The sequence below is a fragment of the Capra hircus genome, chromosome 16 (assembly GCF_001704415.2).
Source record: "Capra hircus breed San Clemente chromosome 16, ASM170441v1, whole genome shotgun sequence".
Classification (NCBI taxonomy): domain Eukaryota; kingdom Metazoa; phylum Chordata; class Mammalia; order Artiodactyla; family Bovidae; genus Capra; species Capra hircus.
In genome coordinates this window covers 47,857,366-47,878,091 of record NC_030823.1, presented here as the reverse complement: position 1 = coordinate 47,878,091, position 20,726 = coordinate 47,857,366, and the positions used below count along the sequence as shown (strand labels likewise).

At 51.6% G+C, this 20,726-nt stretch overlaps 1 protein-coding gene across 1 annotated transcript; it reads left to right on the top strand.

Moving 5' to 3' along the window:
- On the top strand, positions 3,812–19,834 carry CCDC27 (coiled-coil domain containing 27). Its single transcript, XM_005690840.2, has 13 exons — positions 3,812–3,997; positions 4,552–4,684; positions 5,840–5,950; positions 6,478–6,635; positions 11,255–11,434; positions 12,092–12,184; positions 12,455–12,610; positions 12,683–12,884; positions 13,097–13,227; positions 16,216–16,293; positions 16,521–16,733; positions 18,045–18,149; positions 19,691–19,834. Exons 1-13 carry the CDS (start codon positions 3,812–3,814, stop codon positions 19,832–19,834), a joined length of 1,890 nt encoding a protein of 629 aa, XP_005690897.2.

Sequence of the window (20,726 nt, the reverse complement as noted above, 5' to 3'; positions counted from 1 at the left end):
AGTTAAATAAGCAGGGTGATAAGATACAGCCTTGACGTACTCCTTTCCCGATTTGGAACCAGTCTGTTGTTCCATGTCCAGTTGTAACTGTTGCTTCTTGATCTGCATACAGATTTCTCAGAAGGCAGGTCAGCTGGTCTAGTATTCCATCTCTTGAAGAATTTTCCACAATTTGTTGAGATCCACATAGTCAAAGGCTTTGGCATAGTCAATAAAGCAAAAGTATATGTTTTTCTGGAACTCTCTTGCTAACCATATGCTATTTATGAGAAATACACTTTAAATATAAGACACAAATAGATTGAAAATGAATGGATGCAGGGAAATGCCATGAAATAGAAGCATAAGAAGGTAAGAGTGACTATGAGATATCAGATAAAATAGACTTTAAGGCCAAAAAGAGAAAAGAGAGAGATCTTTCATTAAGATAAATAATTGACTCATGAGAAAGAGATGACCATCTTAAATGCATATGTGTCCAGTAATAGATCTCCTAAACACATAAAGCAAAATTTACAGAACTGAAGGGGGAAATAGCTCTGCACCACAGTTGGAAGATTTTGATAATCTTTTCTCAGCAGATGATAGGGGTGAAAGTCAGCAAGTCAAAGAGGATCTGAGGAACTCCTTGGTGTTAGGACTCAGCACTTTCACTGTTGTAGCCCACATTTGGCCCATGGTTAGAGAAATCAGATTTCACAAGCTGCACAGTGCAGCCAAAAAATAAAAATAAAAAAGAGAGAGAGAGAGAAAGATGATCTGAATAAGACCATGGGTTTCCTTTACCAAATTGCTCTACATAAAACACTATACCCAACAGCAACAAATGAAGCAGGGTGGAATGGAGGCTGCCCCTACCCCAGAGCTGAACCACTCAACAGACAGACTTAAGCCACTAGTACTAGAGAGATACCAAAACAGAAAAAGAAGAAATTAGGAAAGAATTTAATAGATTCCAAAGAAAGCATTGGCTCAGTGGGCAAAGAATCTGCTTGCACTGCTACCAGAATGTCTGCAAACAATAAATACTGGAGAGTGTGTGGAGAAAAGGGAACCCTCTTACACTGTTGGTAAAAATGTAAACTAGTATAGCCGCTATGGGGAATAGTGTGGAGAGTCCTTAAAAAACTGGAAATAGAACTTCTATACAACTCAGCAATCCCACTGCTGGGCATGCACACAAAGGAAACCAGAACTGAAAAAGACACGTGTACTCCCAATGTTCATTGCAGCACTGTTTACAATAGCTAGGACGTGGAAGCAACCTAGATGTCCATCGGCAGACGAATGGATTAGAAAGTTGTGGTACATATATATGATGGAATATTACTCATCTATTAAAACGAATGCATTTGAATCAGTTCTAATGAGGTGGATGAAACTGAAGCCTATTAAACAGAGTGAAGTAAGGCAGAAAGAAAAACACCAATACAGTATACTAACACATATATATGGAATTTAGAAAGATGGTAATGATGACTCTATATATGAGACAGAAAAGAGACACAGATACAAAGAACAGACTTTTGGACTCTGTGGGAGAAGGCAAGGGTGGGATGATTTGACAATAGCATTGAAACATGTATATTAGCATATGTCTAATTGATGACCAGTCCAAGTTTGATGCATGAAACAGGGCACTCAAAGTCGGTTCACTGGGACCACCCAGAGGGATGGGATGGGAAGGGAGGTGGGAGGGGTGTTTGGGATGGGGGACACATGTACACCCGTGGCTGATTCATGTCAATGTATGGCAAAAACGACTGCAGTCCTTAGGGGAAGCACACTGATTGAAACCGCCCACCCTGGCCAGGCACCATAGTAACCATTTGCATGAGTTGTTTTATGACAGGAGATCCTGATAAGGAATACAGAACTAATAAGCCACCACCAACCGGAAGAGTTCGGGAAAGGTCGAAAGGAGACACCGCGTGTCCGTCCACTTCCCAGACTCCCTCTCGCTAGCATCCATCTTGGCTGAGCGATGCGTGTGCCACTAGGAAAGACTCTGAATTAGAGTGATTGGCCAAAGACCACCCGGAAACTAATCCCATCACCATAAAACCCAAGACTGCGAGCCACACGGCAGAGCTGTTCTCCTGGGTTCCCTTACCCTACTGCTCTCCACCCGGGTGCCCGTTCCCAATAAAATCTCTTGCTTTGTCAGCACTTGTGTCTCCTCAGACAATTCGTTTCCGAGTGTTAGATAAGAGCCCAGTTTCGGGCTCTGGAAGAGGTCCACCTTCCTGCAACACAATATTGTAAAATAATTAGCCTCCGATTAAAATAAATTAAGTTTTAAAAAAGGAAAAAAAGAGGTAAAAAATCTGGCAAAAACAAATTCTGGATTTTAGATTAAAAAAAAAAAGGAAAGAATCTGCTTGCAATGAAAGAAACACTGGAGACCCGGGTTCAATCCCTGAGTCAGGAAGATCTTTTGGAGAAAGAAACAGCAACCCACCCCAGTATTCTTGTGAAAATCCCACGGACAGAGGAGCCTGGCGGGCTACAGTCCATGGGGTCACAAAGAGTCGGACAGGACTGAGCACACACACATAAAGAAAGCATTAACGCAACCCTCTGGGAATGACCAATATTTGATCTTCATGGTGCATGATTACCCTTGTACTGTCTGTATCTCCAGTGACATGGGACAGGCACCAGAGCCTTTGCAGTGTTGCCCCTCATGCTCTCATTGCCACATCTGTTTCTACAGGCGCCTCCAGGATGGCACACGGGCCCCTACTGGCTCTCAGAGCCTCTTGATTCCAAGAGGGACCCTCTCCTTTTAGACTCAAGATAACAGTCAGGAGTGGGAACCAAGATGGCAGATTCAACCTTCTGAGAAACGCAGAACCTGGAGCTTCATGTCTAGACATGTCCCTCGTGTGGACTGGAGAAAGAGCAGCAACGCGTGACACTGAAACAGGCAGGAGACCTCGAAACAGTGTTCCAGTTTCCTCTGAAACTCTGAGCTGGGCCAGACCAGTGGATGGTGTGGGAGTGAAGACCATGCTGAGCTGTAGGGACACATGGGGTGACCCAGAGGGGACTGGACTCTGGGACGACACCTCGGTTCCCTTGAAAGAGAGTGAGGCTGCTTAAAAACACAGCTCTGCTTGCTGCTCCCTGAAGGATGGGCTGAAAAAATGTAGCCTCAAACTGTTGGTGATTTTTAATCTTAATTTTTTAAAAAACTGTAGTTTGAGCCTACATTCTTTCAATCCATCCTTCAGGGAGTTGGAATATGCCAGCCCCTGCTGGCAGCAGGCAGAGGTGTGGGTTCGATCCCAGGTCTGGGAACTAAGGTCCTACATGCCAAGCAGTGTGGCAAAAAAAAAAAAAAAAAAAAAATCTAAAAAATAATATGTCTAAAGTATGAATTTTAACTGAAAAAGTTAAAATTTCACATCAGAGCCATTGATGCAGTGTCAGATTTTTAAATAAGGGGAAATACTAAGGATGGTGAAAAAAGGGAAACAGGAGAATGGGTGGCTAGTGTGTCAGGGCACTTTCCTGTGCTTGGAACATCCTGATATTGTAGTGGAAGCAGCTTCTTCTTCCCCTTCCCAGTAGAAAATTAAGACAGATGACAGGTCCCGTCTCTATGGAGACATCTGTGATGCCATACACTGCTCCCAGGACCCCTTAGGACATGGAGCTTGAGAAGCTGGTCTTCTGCCCACCTGTGCTTGGACCTGCATGTCCACGCTTGGGGCTGTGACCCCCTCAGCTCCAGACCCGAATCCCACAGGATTGATCCAAGTCATCCTTCAGGCGACCAATCTTGGTCCTTCGCTCCACGCTCACGATGTTACCCATCAGAGCCAGTGGGCCCAAGAAGAAAAGTCTGGTGCCCAACTTGATAGAAAAGGGCCTGATTGTCCTCCGGAAGGTGGCCAGCCGGGACGAACAGACCCCAGAATGGAAACTCCGCCAACAAAAGCGCTCCCTCAGCAGGTCGGCTCAGGCCATCTGCCGCTACTACAAGAAGCTGGTACGGGGTCTCGGGAGCAGGGACGGCCCAGCCACACACGGTTATCTGGAGATGAAGTGCTTCTCCGCTGGATCAAAGGCCTCGAGGGTGGAGGGCTGATGGGGCATCCTGAATAAGCTCGGGCGGTGGGTTGAGATGCAGAGATTCTGGGGGTGGATGGGGCCTGGGAGAGAAGATGCTGTGTGTGCCTTGAGCCTTCCTTAGGGGCCTTTTTAAGAAGGAGGGAAAGGGGGAAGAGAAAATAAGGAAGAGAAAGTGCAGGCAGCAAGTTTCATGCAGGTACTTCGTGTGGTGGAGGGCGGGGGAGACTGGGGAGCCAGCCCCACTGCCCAAGGGCCTACTAAGTGGACAGCAGCTCTAGATTCAGCTGACTGCAACTTCCAAAGCAGGGCTCCCACAGCCCTCATCGAGCGGCCAGCTTTTGGGGAAGAGACCGCCTGCATGGCTGGCGCACAGAGCCAGGTCCTGGAGCTCCACTGGTGGACGGGGTGGAGGGGGTGGAGGGCTTCCTGGGTCCCTCTTTTCCTGCTGGTCTCATTCTCCCCACTCCCCAGAGAGACTTCAACCAGAACGCCAGCCCCCAGGACAGCGGCTTCATGTCCGAAATGGAGGAGCTTCGGCACAAGTTCCTCACACGTCCCGGCTGCCCCCAGTTCAGCACCAGATCCACGTCCATGACCCACTATGGTGAGTGTGTCTGATGGGGCCCTGTGTGCACACCCAGCCCCACTCCAGCTAACCTACCTGCTGGAGTCCAGGATAGCCTGCGGGTGTGGCCAGAGGAGGGGGCATGTGCGGTGGCCGCAGCTGCTGCTTCTGAAACTGGCTGTCAGCTAAGGCTGGGGTTGCTCCTCAGGGAAGGGAAGGAGGGAAGGTCCTTCTTCCTTCCACTGGGCACATTTGTGTCATTGGTCTGCCAGCCCACTTACTCTCTCTGGCTGTCAATCACCAAGATTCAGTAGGGCTGGGACATGGGTGGAGAAGGTGAAGACTCTGGAAGCTTCAGTGACAAGGTCCATAGGTCCAAAGGTGGGTCATTAGGGACCGAGCCCTGTAAGGAGCCTCAGCAGCCTCTTGTCTAAGCCCACAGTGCTCTGATTCAGTCAAGAGCCTCTGAGAGGGCAACTAAGGTGCTCAGCTGTCACCCAGTGGTGCTAATCAGGCCAGGCGCCATCCCAGATTCCTGCTCCAGGGCCTGGGCTGCTTTTGTTCTCGGACACACAACCTTATCTTCACGGTGCTGACATCAAGGCTGAGTGCCTGTAGCCAGCAGCCAGCAGCTGGGGTCCTTTCTGTGGATCTCAGGTGGCAGTCAGGCAAAAGTGGGATCTCACCCTACTTGTCAGGCTCTAAGCATTCCTTTCTCAGTGCGGGGGGCCTTGGAGAGCAGCCAGCACTCCAAGACCAGGAAGGTGGGGGTGTCTGGGGAGGGTGGGGGAACACAGAGCATCCTGGGTGCAGGGCGGAGCCCACATACTGCTCGTGGTGCACTCGCCACCATCTGATTTGTGCCAGCCTAGAGGACATGGGTCTGACGCTTGGGGTGAAGGGCATTCTGCAAGATTTTGAGGAGACAGTTTTACAGGAGGAACAGGGGCCATCCTCTGGGGAAGAGGCGCACTGATTTACAGAGTCTAAGTTGCACCTGATCCATTTGAGGGGACATGCCAGGTGGGCAGGGGGACAGAACCACATTTCCATTCGGTCCTGTAGTCCAGTCCTGTGCTTCCACCGAGAAAAGGCACCTTGAACCCCACCCACTGTTTTGAAGGAAATATGAGTCCCTGCCCAGAGGTCTTGGGGAGACTTGGCCTCAACTGTCCTCCATTTGCCATCCTCCAGGTTCAGCCACGACCCTGTCTCTGCCTGAAGACACAGGCATCTGCTCTGAGACCTGGAAGGGGGCTGAGAACCCACTCTCCGGCCAGCAAGGCTTGGATGTGAAGGTGGACGGTGAGGGCGGGCCGTGCGGGGCACTGGGGGTGTGCATGGCCCATGGGGTTCTCTCCTTGGCACCCCAGCCCTGAGGGCCCCTGTTCCCTCCATTCCTATGGTGCCCCATGGAATTGCCTTCCCAGGACCACCTGCCTGGCCCGGTGTTCCTCACACGGGCCCTGGGATGCATCTGTCCTTGAGTAGAGGGACACCCAGGCACCATTCTTACAGACACATACTTCTGGTTACCCAGAGATGAACTCCACCCCCAGAAGTCTGCTTCACTTCAGAAGTGCCCCCTGTGCACAGGCAGCATCTTGCCCTGACTCCAGCTCTGGGACCCTGAAGGGGGCTTGGATGCCGCTTATGCACACTGGGCTGGGGGTGGTGGGGACGAATGTGGGACAACGGGGAGATGGAGAGGAGCCCAGCTGGGCAGGGAAGGGCTTCTGGGGGAGTCTCAAAAAAGGGACGTTACAGAAGATCCAGGGCCGCTCAGCACAGGAAGAGTGTGACCGTCCCACCACCACCTACCCTCTTGACAGGCGGCCTCCTTCCCCTTAGCAAGAGTGCCTGTGAGTTCAACTACCTGCGGAAGAAGAGCGAGTCCCACGTGCTGAGCCCGACCCCCAGCAGCCCCGACCTGGGGCAGAGCTACCCGAGGAAGCGGGTACCCTGGTACATCTCCGTCATCCATGAGAAGGTATGGCCAGGCACGGAGCCTGGGCACAGATCTTGGTCCTCTTGTCCCGGCTCTGCGTCCTGCCAGAGGGGATGCCTGGCCCTCGGGGCTCTTGTTCTAGTCTCTGGGCCCAGATGCAGTCTGAACTGACCTTCAGACCTCTCTCGTGGCTTCTACAGGCCAGGTTCCTATCTGTCTTCTTCCCCATGGGGAGCAGTTTAGGCTGGCCTAGATGTTGCCCCCTCCTACACAGCTTCACCCCATGTGTCAAGACCCTCAGCATCCATAGGCTTTTAACCCAGTCATTCCACTTGGGAGACTGTATTCCTTAACACAGTAGTAATAACAATCAGCTGGATGGCAAAGATCTGCCTATGGACTGATTCACCATGATATCATCTTTTTCATCCTTGTTTGTGAGGGAGGCTGGCCTGTAATTTACCATTCTTGTCATCCCCTTATTTGCTCTTGGGGTCAGAGTCTTCTGGCTGAGTAACAACAACAAAAGCTGAGAAGTGTTCCTTCTTTCTCGGTTCTCTGGAAGAATTCACCTAAGATGGTTGTTGTTTCTGTATTAAATTCTGAAGATTTCATTATTGAAGTCATCTGTGCCTGGTGAATTCTTACAGGGTTTGTGTGTGTGTGTGTTTTTAAATTAATTCCTTTAAAAAATATTCAGATTTCCTTTTCCTGCTTGTTCCAGTTTTGGAAAGCTACGTTTTTCTAACAAGGTGTCCAAGCCATGTCAGTTTTCAAATCTAGAAGCCTCACTCTGTGCACAAGACTCTCTTAGTATCCTTCTGGTGTCTGGAGAAGATTCTGAAGAAGATTGTCTGGTTGTTTTTTTCTGACATCGCTAATCTGTGTCTTCTCTCTTTTTCCCTCCACCAGTCTTGTCAACGTAAAAAGTCTCTTAGAGTCAGTTTCAGGTTTTTACAGATTTTTTTTTTTTTTAAGCTCATAAAGCACTAACAACAGCTGTGGAAATAAGTCACATAAGATGCTGGGTGGTTTGTCATGAGCACACAGTGGGGACTCGTGAGCCCTGATAATATGGGTCCATGAGTATTCATTTTATCTTTATTCCCGAAACTGTACCTTTAATTTTATGATAGATTTCACAATTTGTTTTTTTTAAAATTTTTGTAGATTTCACAATTTAAAAAGCATTGATACCATCAACAATTTCACCTTTGGAAAATAGCCTGAGGATATAATTAGATAGAGTTACACAGACATACTGTTCATGGGGTTCTCAAGGCAAGAATACTGACGTGGTTTGCCATTCCCTTCTCCAACAAACTGGAAAATTCTTCAAGAGATGGGAATACCAGACCATCTTAGCTGCCTCTTGAGAAATCTGTATGCAGGTCAGGAAGCAACAGTTAGAACTAGACATGGAACAACAGATTGGTTCCAAATAGGGAAAGGAGTACGTCAAGGCTTTATATTGTCACCCTGCTTATTTAACTTATATGCAGAGTACATCGTGAGAAACACTGGACTGAATGAAGCACAAGCTAGAATCAAGATTCCCAGGAAAAATATCAATAACCTCAGATATGCAAATGACATCACCCTTATGGCAGAAAGCGAAGAAGAACTAAAGAGCCTCTTGATGAAAGTGAAAGAGGAAAGTGAAAAAGTTGGCTTAAAGCTCAACATTCAGAAAACCAAGATCATGGCATCTGGTCCTATCACTTCATGGCAAATAGATGGGGAAACAATGAAAACAGTGAAAGACTTTATTTTTGGGGGCTCCAAAATCACTGCAGGTGGTGACTGAAGCCATGGAATTAAAAGACACTTGATCCTTGGAAGAAAAGATATGACCAACCTAGCCAGCTTACTAAAAATCAGAGACATTACTTTGCCAACAAATGTCCATCTAGTCAAAGCTATGGTTTTTCCACTAGTCATGTATGGATGTGAGAGTTGGACTATAAAGAAAGCTGAGTGCTGAAGAATTGATGCTTTTGAACTGTGGTATTGGAGAAGACTCTTGAGAGTCCCTTGGACTGCAAGGAGATCCAACCAGTCCATCCTAAAGGAGATCAGTCCTGGGTGTTCATTGGAAGGACTGATGCTGAAGCTGCAATACTTTGGCCACCTGATGCAAAGAACTAACTCATTTGAAAAGACCCTGATGCTGGCAAAGATTGAAGACAGGAGAAGGGGATGACAGAGGATGACATGGTTGGATGGCATCACCGACTCAATGGATATGAGTTTGAGTGAACTCCTGGAGTTGGTGATGGACAGGGAGGCCTGACATACTATAGTCGATGAGATCGCTAAGAGTCGGGCATGACTGAGTAACTGAACTGAACTGAACTGAATACAGACATACATAAGAGGATGCTCTCTGCAGTCCTCTCAGGAAAGGGAATTCCAGGGGGAGGACTGCAGGCTTGGCTGTCTCCAGGGGCTCACACTGTGTCCTCAGGGTCTTCTTTATTTCACCTCTGTCTTCCTCGGCCCTGTCGTAGGCCACATCACTTGCAGCAACACGTATGTGGTGTTGCAAAGTTAGCATCCCCTGCTGGAAACCAGCATCGCCTTCCAGGACTTCCTTCTGTTCTGAACACATTTGTTGTTATTGTTCAGTCACTAAATCGTGTCTGACTCTTCATGATCCCATGGACTGCAGCACACCAGTCTCCTCTGTCCTTCACTATTTCCCAGAGTTTTCTCAAGTTCATGTCCATTGAGTTCGTGATGCTATCTAACCATCTCATTTTTGGTCACCCCCTTCTGCTGCCCTCAATGATTCCCAGCATCAGGGTCTTTTCTAGTGAGTTAGCTCTTTACATCAGGTGGCCAAAGTATTGGGGTTTCAGCATCAGTCCTTCCAATGAATATTCAGGGTCAATTTCCTTTAGGATTGACTGGTTTGACCTCCATGCTGTCCAAGAAAAGACTCTCAAGAGTCTTCTTCAGCATCACATTTTGAAACTATCAATTCTTTGGTGCTCAGCCTTCTTTATGGTCCAGCTCTCACATCCATACACTGGAAAAATCACAGCTTTGACTATACAGACCTTTGTTTGCAAAGTGATGTCTTTGCTTTTTAATACGCTGTCTAGGCTTGTCATAGCTTTGCTTCTAAGGACCAAGCATCTTTAAATTTCTTGGCTGCAGTTACTGTCCACAGTGATTTGGGAGCCCAAGAAAATAAAATCTGTCACTGCTTCCACTTTTGCCCCTTCTATTTGCTATAAAGTGATGGAACCAGATGCCGCGATCTTAGCTTTTTGAATGTTAAGTTTTAAGCCAGCTTGGTTCCCCCACCAGGGATTGAACCAATGTCTTCTGCACTGCCAGGCAGATTCTTAACCACTGGAACTGGGGCAGTCCCTCTATGACTATTTTAACTTAATAGTGTAAACAATTCCCATATACCCTCCAGATTCTCCAAATGTTAAAATGTTGCCGATTTGCTTCATCCTCCTCTCCTCCCCCTTTTCTCTGTTTCCCTATGTCATTCATTCATTAAAAAATTTTTTTTTTAAATTTATTTGGCTGCACCTGGTCTTACTTGTGGCACAGGGAATCTAGCTTCCTAACCAGGGATGGAACATGGGCCCCCTGTATTGGGAGCATGGAGTCTTAGCCGTTGGACCACAAGGGAAGTCCCTATATCACACATTCTTATCCTGATTTTTAAGAATTCCCTTCTTGCTATATACTTTAAGTGAAGTTTCCAGTTCTTTTTTCTGAATGCTTGAGATGGATACTTGGATCATTGATATTCCATTGCTTCCCCTAATTGTTGCATTCAAAGTTTATAAATTTGCCCTTAATCACAGTTTTTGCTTCGCCCCATGTCATGCCATGTCCAAGTATTTGTTATTATTCTGTCTAAAATATCTCATAATTTCTTGTGTGGCTTCTTCTTTGACTCATGGGCTCCACGGAAACCTATCTCTTAATTCTTAGACATCTGGATGACCTCCTTGTTATCTTTTCCTCAGACTCTATCTGGGACCATCTCCCTCTTGCTTGAAGAATCCCCGTTGTATTTCTGTCAGTCGTTCAGCTCTGATTATGACAAATTCTCTCAGTGACTGTCCCAAAACACTTTTATTTGGTCTTCAAGTTGGAATGATTGAGGGTTTTGAGATTTTGAAAGGCAGTAGATCCAGCCCCGAAAAGCTCCTTGGAAGTGGTCTTTGGCGGGTAGTGCTGGTTAGTAGGTGTGGCTCAGATGGTAAAGTGTCTGCTTACAATGTGGGAGACCTAGGTTCAAACCCTGGGTTGGGAAGATCTCCTGGAGAAGGAAATGGTAACCCACCCCAGTACTCTTGCCTGGAAAATCCCATGGATGGAGGAGCCTGGTAGGCTACAGTCCATGGGGTCACAGACTTGGATGTGACTGAGCGACTTCACTTTCAGTCACACCTGGGCACTGACTAGGACCAGGGCCTGGAGGGGAGGCTGCCAGGAGATCCTGGGCAAGGGTGGCCCTTAAGCAGGAGGGGGCTGCACGCAAGAAGCCGCTCACCTTGGGCTGGGGTCACGGGGTCCTCCTGGGCCCGGAGCTGCTGCTCTTGGGTGGTGGTGGGGGGTGGACAAGGCAGGGTGCGGCAGGGGCGTCTGAGTGGCTAAGTGGCCCCCTGGGCTTCCCCGTTTCTCCTCAGGACCAGTGCCTGTTGGCGCTAGGGGAGGAAGTCCAGCGCCTTTCGGAGCTGGAAGCGCAAGCTCAGAAGAGAGAGGAAGAGATCCTGGCTCTCCAGGAGGAGAGGGAGGCCCTGAGGAAGCAGCTGAAATGCCTCCTGAAGAGCAAGAGCCAGGAGGGTGCGCCCAGCCACGTCTTGCGGGTGAGCAAGTGGCAGGCGCTCTGCAGATAGCCTGGCCTGGTCTGGCTCTGGGACAGGGCCTTGACTGTAATGTAGGGATGGCATGCTGCTCCCCTGGACCCCAGGTGTGGGGTGGGCACTGGAGGAGGCAGGGCAGGGTGGGGATCTGGGGGCCGTCGCCTGGTCTGAGAACTGGTTTCTTTCTCATCTGAGGATACAGCCTGCATTTACGCTGGGTGCACATATGAAGTGGGGGTGGGGGGCTTCAGACCCCTGCTGGATCCTCTGGACACCTCCAGAAAAAGCTACCCAGACACCGATGGTGGGGGACTGGTGGGCAGGGAGGCAGCAGGAGTCTGGAGAGCCTGGAAGTATGGTCCTGTGTCCCCCTGTTCCCCAGCCTCCCAGGGGCTGTCAGTAAGCGGGCAGTGGGGGGCAGTGACCTGCGGGCGTGTTTGAGGTTGGCCCTCCCGAACACTTCCAAAACAGTGTGCTTGTTACTGCTGGGCCACTAACCAGGGCTACCCCCAGGGCCATCACCTACACAGCACGGCCCCCTGCCCATCGACAGGGCAACCCCAGCAGGGGAACGGTGGGCCCTTCTTAAAGGACAGGTCTCAGCGACATGGGCCCTGGGGGAGCCGAAGGCCCAAGTTGAAACCCCGAGGTTTCTCGCAGGAGAGGCTGTTGGAGTCTGTGCCGAAGCTGCAGGGGAGACAGAGCACCCTCAGGACCTTCCAAGACGAGGAGGACGTGGAGCCCTGGCGGCAGGTGTGGGCTGGCCAGAGCCCGGTCTGCCAGGCTGCCTGGGAGAGGCTCAGGCCACAGCGTCCCACGTGCTGTGCTAACCTGGTGGCCCTCACTCAGGCTGAGCCCTCAGCCACAGCAGGGGAGGGGTGGTGGGGCGGCTCCTGGAGATGTAACCCGAGGGGAGCTGGCCAACGGCCCTGCAGCACCGTCCTCCCAATGCCCCCATGAAGGTTCAAGCCTCCCTCCTGGGGGTGCCCGTAGCCCTTTCCAGCATCCCCTCCCCTCCCCCAGCTGCAGGAAGAGTGTGACAGAGGCAAGGAGCTGGAAGGAGGCGACTATGAGGAGGAAGAGCACCTGGAAGGGGAGGCCAAGAGGGCAGCGGACAAGGGGGCGAAGGCTAGAGCCAGCAGGAGGGAAACTCTGCAGGAGAACAGAAACAAGGAGGAGGTGGTGGTCATGGCAACTGTGCAGGAGGACGAGGACGAGGAGAGGGATGCGTACGGGGCCGGGGAGCTGGAGGAAGAGGAGGACGAAGAGGTGATGGAGCTGGATGAGGAGAAGGAGCTGCAGCAGGAGGAGGCTGCGGCCAGGAGGAGGGGCGGCTTTGTGGACGACACCTTTGAGGAGGAGCTGATAGCCCAGCTGGAGGAGTATGAGCAACTGATCCAGGAGTTCCAGTTCCAGCTTGAGATCACCGGGACCAGATACTCCCTGGCAACAGGTGGGATGCCAGAAGAGGCTGAGGTGGGAGCCGCAATGAGGATGCCAAGGACCGCTCACTTTGCCCTGGGTCCCTCTTGGCTGGGACCATGCAGGGGCAGCACTGAACCCCTGGGATGGGAGCAGGCAGCCAGCCCTCAGCTTGGAGCTCCACGGAGCCCTAGGGATGGGGCAGTGACTGGCCCCCTCCTCCCTGTTTGCTCTCATCTGCAGGAGCCATCAAGTCTTTACAGCGACAGGTGGAATTCCAAGAGTCGCAATTGCTGAAAATCAACACGGAGAATGAGATGCTGCAGAAGGAGCTGCGGGAGCGGAAAAAACAGTTGCAGGCCATGTCTGACAAGGTGGCGGTGTCCTCTGCTGTGCTGGGACACGTGCCATCCATCCCCGCCCCCACCCCCTGACAGAGACACTGGACTCAGGAGCTGATAGTGGCGGGCCTGGGGTTCACAGCACTTTCATGCTCTAAGCTGTGCCGCCCTCTGGCCCCCGTGGTCCTCTCTGTCTCCTGGACCACTAGGTTTCTGGCCATTTCTCAAGCATCTCCCAGCCCGTGGTCCCAGGACTGAGAACACCATGACCTTAAGTCCTCGTGAAGTACTTTTATCATTTTATTTTTGGTCATGCTGAGTGTCCTGTGAGATCGCAGGTTTCCTGATCAGAGATTGAACTGGCATCCTGGGGACTGAAAGTAAAGAGTCCTAACCACTGGTTGGCCAGGGAATTCCCTGAAGCACTTTTAGTTTTTATTTTTATCCAAGTTTTCATGCATAAAACTACGTAGTTTTAGGAACCAAGCAATTCCACAAGCTTATTATGTAAGACAGGAGTCCAACCCTTTTCTTTCTCATTTGCCTGTTCCCCAAGACAAATGCTTTCAACTCTTCTAGCTAATCCTTGACGACTGGCTCTCCACGTTTCTAGACAGCACGCTTATAAGGCATTCTAGATATTTCTCCATCTTGGCATTATCTAATGCTTCCCTCTTTCCTCCCCTGCCTCCCACCCCCAGGAACTCAGCTCCCTCCCAATACTATTTGATCACAGCGTTAGTGAGTGGACACAGCATTTATATCACTAAGACAGTTATTGGGCCTGTGATATATGACAGAAACACAAATCTTGTGAAACAGTGTTAAGATCCATAAACCACTTTTTAAAGCTGCTGCCATCAACATCTTTGTTTCTTGGTCTACCCCCACATTTTCACTGGAGCACATCCTTCAGTAGTTTTTTGAGAAAGAGGAGTGGAGGTAAAATTTGGGAGATACCATATTATGCAAATGTTCTTACACATTAACAGAAGTTGGTTGGAACAGAATTCCAGTTTGGCAACTGCTTTTTCTCAGCAGTGTGGAGGCATCACTTCATGTCTCTGAGCTTCCAGGGTTCCTAGAGGGAAGCACAAACTCAACCTGATTCTTGAGCTTTCTTATGACATAGGTCTTGGTGGTGGTTAGTTACTCTCTGCAAAGTTGCAAGATCCCATGTTTATCCCTCATATTAGGAAGCTTCCATGAAAGTGTTAGTTGCTCAGTTGTGTCTGACTCTTTGCGACCCCATGGACTTAGCCAGCCAGCCTCTTCTGTCCACAGAATTCTTCTCCAGGCAAAAGTACTGGAGTGGGTTGCCATTCCCTTCATCCAGGGAATCTTCATGACCCAGGGATGAAATTCGGGTCTCCTGCATTGCAGGCAGATTCTTGCAGGGAAGCTGCCATAGCTAGACCTTATTAAGGATCTGTTCTCATTTGTCCTGGGCACTCAGTAGCCAGCTGGAAACTTGTGTCCTTCAGTTCTGAAACTGTTCCCTGTTTACATAGTTGTTAGTCCCTGTCTCTGCTTTCTCTGAACTCTCCTTCTGGCAACCCCATCAATCAGCCAGCAGACCTCCTCTTTGGGTCTCTTTCTCCTTCTGTCTGTTCCTTTCACTATCTTGTCTTCTTGTTCTACTTTTAGATTTCTTTAACTTTATCAGCAGCCCTCTTCCTGAGGTTTTTAAAAAAATAATTTTATTTGTTTATTTAATTTTTGGCTGCACTGGGTCTTCATTGCTGCACAGGCTTTCTCTAGTTGCAGCGAGCAGGGGCTACTCACTAATTGCGGTGAGCAGGCTTCTCATTGCGGTGGCTTCTCTTGTTGTGGAGCACGGGCTGTAGGGCACACGAGATTCAGTAGTTGCAGCTCCCAATCTCCAGAGCACAGGCTCAATAGTTGTGGCGCAGAGGTTTAATTATTCCCCAGCATGTGGGATCTTCCTAGAGCAGGGATCGAACCCACGTCTCCTGCATGTAGGCAGATTCTTTGCCACTGAGCCAGCAGGGAAACCCTCCTCTTGAGTTTTAACTTTGTTTCATTTAGTTTTTAAGATGTTGCTTTGGTTCTCTGAATGTTCCTTCCCCACTCCCTTTTATTTAGAAGCAAACTCATGTTTTATTTCTTAATGGCGGTATGTGTCTGACCTCCTTAACAGCTTAAGTGAGAGTTATGGGAGATACTTAAGGGATTTGAATGCTTGTGCTGTTTCTATTTCCTATAAGCTCCTTTTGTAAGTCTGTTTTCAGTTTCTGTTACTCCTTCAAGAATTTTGCTCCAAGGTCAGAGCTGCCTGGAGTCTCTCAAACTGTGGGTGACCATTTGGTGTTTCACGGCAGAGAACTGTGCTTGGGTACATCAACGGAAGTTTGGTTCATTGGTCCTGTCGTTGGCTCCTTCCCCTTGGCTTGCTCGGATTCTCCTGGAATCTGGGAAAATGGAAGAATTCCTTGCCCAAGTGTAATAGTCCAGCTGCTGGTGTTTCAAACAAAGTGGGGCAGAGGCTGCTGTCTCCATGTTCAGCCCCACATCCTGCATTTGTCGCCAGGGGTCTCCACTGTGTGGCCTGGCATCTCCCAGACCAGAGATCCTCATCTTCCCCGGTCCCCCCGCCCCCTAACCCCGGGGCCTCCAGTCTCCTGACAGATGGAAAAGAGGGCGGGTGCCCAGCATCTCCTGGTCAGGGCTGAGTCTGAGGCTCCTGATTTCTGATATGATGTTCCTCCTTGTGTCGGCCTCCATGTCCAGAAGAGCCCGGCACCATCCCCCACTTCTGAGATTTCCAGGGACCTGTGAACTGGGCTTGTTTGCAGCTCTCCTGCTGCTGGCTTGGGAGTCTGCTTCCTTGGCTCTGCTTCCCAGCTTCTGAAGTGTGTTTGATACCTTCCCCTCCCTTTCCTCTTCATCAGAAATTCCGATGCTTCCCTTCATCTTACTGAGGTTCACGGAGGAAGGTTCAAGGAGGCAGCCATCTCTCTCCCCCCACCAGCCCCTGAGCGAACCCCCATTGCTTTGCAGTTCTCTAACCTCCGGGAAGACAAGAAGTACCAGGAGACCATGGGCCTCATCGAGAAAGACAACCTCCTCCTCAGACAGGTGCCCTGGGGGGCAGCCACAGGTCCTGATGGCGGCAGGGAGAGAGTCAGCTGGGTGGGGGCCCCTCATTTCAGACAGTACCCTGTTCAGTAAATCCAGGGCCCTGGACACCCACTGGGGAACTGGCCACAGCCAGAGCCAGGCTGGCTGGAGGAACTCAGGGAGAGGTGGCTGCCTCTGGGGGAAGGAGAGGTGGGCAAGTGGACCTACTGCTCCCCACCCCCCAGCAAGTGTCAGAGCTGGAGAGTGAACTGGCCAAGCAGGAACAGACCATCTCGGAGCTGGAGGCCAAGGTCAACCAGCTGCAGGCCCAGGTGAATCAGAGCCAGAACCACCTGCAGAGGCGGAAGCAGCTCCAGGAGGAGATGCAGAACAAGAACGAGATGATTCAGCAGGCGGAGCAGCAGGCCCGCGAGGCCCTGGAATACACCCAGGCCAGGGTAAGCCTGGCTCCCCCTCCCGGCCCTAGAGAGTGCTCAGGCCAGAGTACGCCCGACTCCTGCCTCCTGAAGACCTGCAGGGGCCCTTGCCCACCACTGCCATCCCTGGAAACTGCCACCCTGTGGACCGTGCACCAAGTGCTCTGGGCTTCCCTCTTCCTGTGTCCAGAAATAGTGGTGGAGGAGGGGGCGAGGGTGTGATATGGTCATCTTGGTCAGCTGTAGTGGCCGGAAAGAGCTGAGTGCAGGGGCTTCCTTTATGGAGGAGCCCCTTGAGTTGTGCTGTGAAAGAGACCCAGGGATGTGGTGGCCAGCCAGGGAGGCTCTGAGGTGGGAGAGAAGTAGTAGTAATGATGCCGCCTATTTATAACTTAGAGAGCATTTGTGGTGGGTCAGGTGCTGTTCTGAGCATTTATTAAAGTCATTCAACCCCGTTAACAAAGCCATGACGTGGGTACCGCTGGTGTCCTGGCACCTGCAGCACAGACAATGAACAGCCCATCCGAGGTTCCAGAGCTGTGTGGAGGCGGTGCTGGGGTGTGAGGTCCCGCGTCCTCACTCTGGGCCCCTGATAGATATGAGCAAAGGCGTAGGAGGAAACCATCAGTCAAGAGTTGACTTTCTTTAGAATCTAAAACCAGCAAAGGTAGAGGCCCTGAGTGCAAAGGCTTTTGAAATGACATTTTCCCCACTGGCCAACCAAGAGTGCTGGCCGTAACCAGCTGTGTTCTCCCTCCTGCTGGGGCCGGCCTCCTGCTATGCACGAGGCTGCCAATGGCTGCCAAAGACTAGACAGGCTCAGTGGTTCAAGCTGCTTAACTCCTGGGTAATGCCTTGTTAGTGCAGACGTCCACGGCATGGAGCACTTCTAAGTCACTTAGAGAAGGAGGATGGGCCAGGAGTATAATGCCCATCGCAGGGCTGGCCAAGTCTGCAGGTTGTCTGCTGTGGGTCAGTGGGAGACTGTGGCTAAAGCGCCTCTGGGGGATGGAGGACAGCCTGGGGGGTCATTCACAGTTTTGTTTTGACCATGTGTGGGTTTTGCTTTTTCAATTAAGAAACAAGCAAACAAATGCGGTGTGGTAGAGGGACTTTGGGTTTTGGTGTTAGGTCTCCTGGGTCTGGATTTTGATCGGGTCCCTTCCAGCTCGCAGGAGACCACACTGACCACTCACACGCTATTTCCAGCTCCTGAAGCAGGAGAACTGAAGACAGGTCCACCTCCTCTGGAACCTCAGAGAGGCAGCGGGTGTGGAGAACTCTGTCTCCCCGCTCAAGGCAAGCCTGGCTGTTTCTCCTCTGTGCTCACAGCTCGAAAGACTGAGAAACAAGATCATCCAGGCCACCTTCAACACCATAGGGATCAAGTCCTTGGCCACTGAGATCTCTGACAATGACATTCTGGAAGGCTTGCAGGTATAAACGGTGCTCAGAGGCCTCCTTGTCCCCAGGGCCCCATCTATAGGCCAGAGCTCCTGCATCTGCCGCTGGGAGCAGAGGGGATAAGCCTGGATGGGAGATTAGGAGCCCCCATTCTTGTCCTGGTGGTGTCATGCTTTCACTGTGACCCCAGCATGGCCCTTTCTCTCTGCTCAGGCAGAAGGGACTAGATTTCCCTAAGGGATTAGGGAACAACATCCTGGAGCTGCTGTCAGTGTTTAGCAACCATCAGCAGCTGCCGAAAACTCACCTGGTATGGTAGGGAGGGAGCCAAACAGCTGGGTCCTGGGTTCTCCTGCAGCGGGAGCCCAGCCCTAGGCTCTGCCCAGCCCAGCTCCCCCAGGGATGCTTCTTAGCATCTCAGCATGGCCTCAGTTGGAATCACTGCTGAGCTGGGAGCCTGGCATGGACCCCCTCCCTGGCCTCAGCCCACACCAGCTCCTCACCAACAAGCAGAGGTTTCAGAGGGGCAGGGAGGTTTAGGAGAAACAATGTGGCTTTGGGGCTGGCAGGAGTGTCACCACCCCGGGACCTTGGCTTTGCAGCTGTAGGCTGGTCACTTGACTTGCTGAGCCCTAGAGAACCCCCTCTGTACCAGGGAGAGGGTGCCTGCCTTCCAAGCCTTCTCCAACAGCACGACCCTTGACCCCAGCAGCTACCTGTGACCTGCCACTGGCCCATTTGTCCCCAGGGCCTGGTTCCTTTCTTCTGTGAGGCTGGGTGGGCCCCTGGTTAATAGCACCCTTGTAGGGTGGCCAGTCCTCAGGGCAGAGGGGGACCCCTGCATGGAGACCTGGGGAAAGGTCTCTGTCTGACTACTAGTGTTTGGGGCAAGGGAAGAAGGAGGTGGAGGGGGCAAGGAGAGATAGGAAGGGGAGAGATGGGGGTAGAAAGGAGGAGAGAGGTTTTGAGAGGGAGGGAGGGACAGGAGATGATGGGCGTGGTAGAAAGAGAGTGAGGGAGAGGATACGAGGAAGGGAGGGAGGGAGGGGGATAGAAGGAGTCATCACCACCCACCAGTAGTCAGGGAAGAACCCTTTCGCTTGCCAACACCTGCTCCTCCCCACCCCGCACAAACCAGCAAAAGGCCAGAGAGAAGGAAGGAGGCTAAGGAGGAGGCAGGGCAGCCTCCCTGCACAGAAGGTAGAAGAGACTTTGCCCTGAGGGTCAAACTTGACAGCCTCTGATGTCTCTGGGAGTCTAGGCTCCTGGTAATTTCCGGAGGACGAAGTGGATCTGGCCCAGGCTCTAGGAGTGAGCTGGCCTGGATGGTGGGCATCTCTACCCAGCTCTGAGTTCTCTGGCTTCACCCTGTTGGCTGGATCAGCCCTGGTGGGAGTCGTTTCAGCACAGAAATTGGCAAATGCTACAAAACAGAGCTTTTTTAAATCCCTCCTGGAAAGGTTGTAAATATTCACCAGCACAGCACTGTGGCAGCAGGCCCTTCTCGGGAAGAACAGGGTGGTGTCCCAGCAGTGGGCAAGGCCTGTGCAGACACTGCTGGGTATCTTTTCTAGAGGATCATCTCAGACAGAATGGAGTACTACAACCAGCTGAAACAGAAGGGAGTCAAGGTGCCCCCGCTGCAGCAGATGGAGGTCTTATCCTCACCCAGCAAGTCCAAGAAGATAAGCTCCAAGGAGGCCCAGCTCAGACCCTAGGTGCAGCCAGCACAGCAGAGGCCAGGGCCCAGCCTGGGTGTCCCCTGGGTGCCCCTTTCCCCTCCGTCACCCCCTCCCCAACCTGTGGCCCCACCCTGGCCCTCTGACTCAGAATTACACTTGCTGCTGGCCGTGGTCTCACCTTCTCCTTCACTAGGACACAGAGGGGAGCTTGGGTTACATGAACACCCCTTCCCATTCCACAGCTCACTGAGGGTCAGCACAGCAGCTTGCACCCATGGCTCCTTCCTGAAGACACCCCACACTGAATATAGTGCCCTCTGGTGGTCCCAGGTGTAGGAAGCCTGAACTGGGCTCCTGTCCACCGCATTTGGTTCACACCCCCACAGGGGTCCTTTTCTGACGCCAGCTGCACACACCTGCGCGGCTCTCCCGCTGGGGTACCCCGCCGGGGCACTGCTCTGCTGTTGCGCCCCTGCGGAAGGAGGAGGGTCGGCCTGCGCACTTCTCTGACCGTCCATCGCTCTGGTGATGACAGCTCTGCAGAGCACAGGTTCGCCTGTCTGTGCTGTACACAGAGGTCTGTGCCCCGCACACAAACACGTGCTCAGTAGACCGGGTCCTCTGCCTCTTCCCTTTGCTCTCCACTTCCACCTGCCCACGCATCCTTCCGTTACTGCAGCGCCCGCCCGCTGAGGGCGTCAGGTGCATGGCCGCCGGGCCCAGGCCTCTAGCCTCTCCGAGAGAGCAGAAGGCCCCCGAAGACCGGCGCCTAACTGCACACGCCCCGGGAGCTTCCTCGAATCGCCTAGTGCCTCGGTTCTAGCTCGGCAGGCGCGCCCGGGACCCGCTTTTGCGCTCGAGCCCGGCTCCCGGCGGGGAAACTGCGACAGTGGGGAGAGAGTCCGGAGATCCCGGCCGCGTCTGGGCA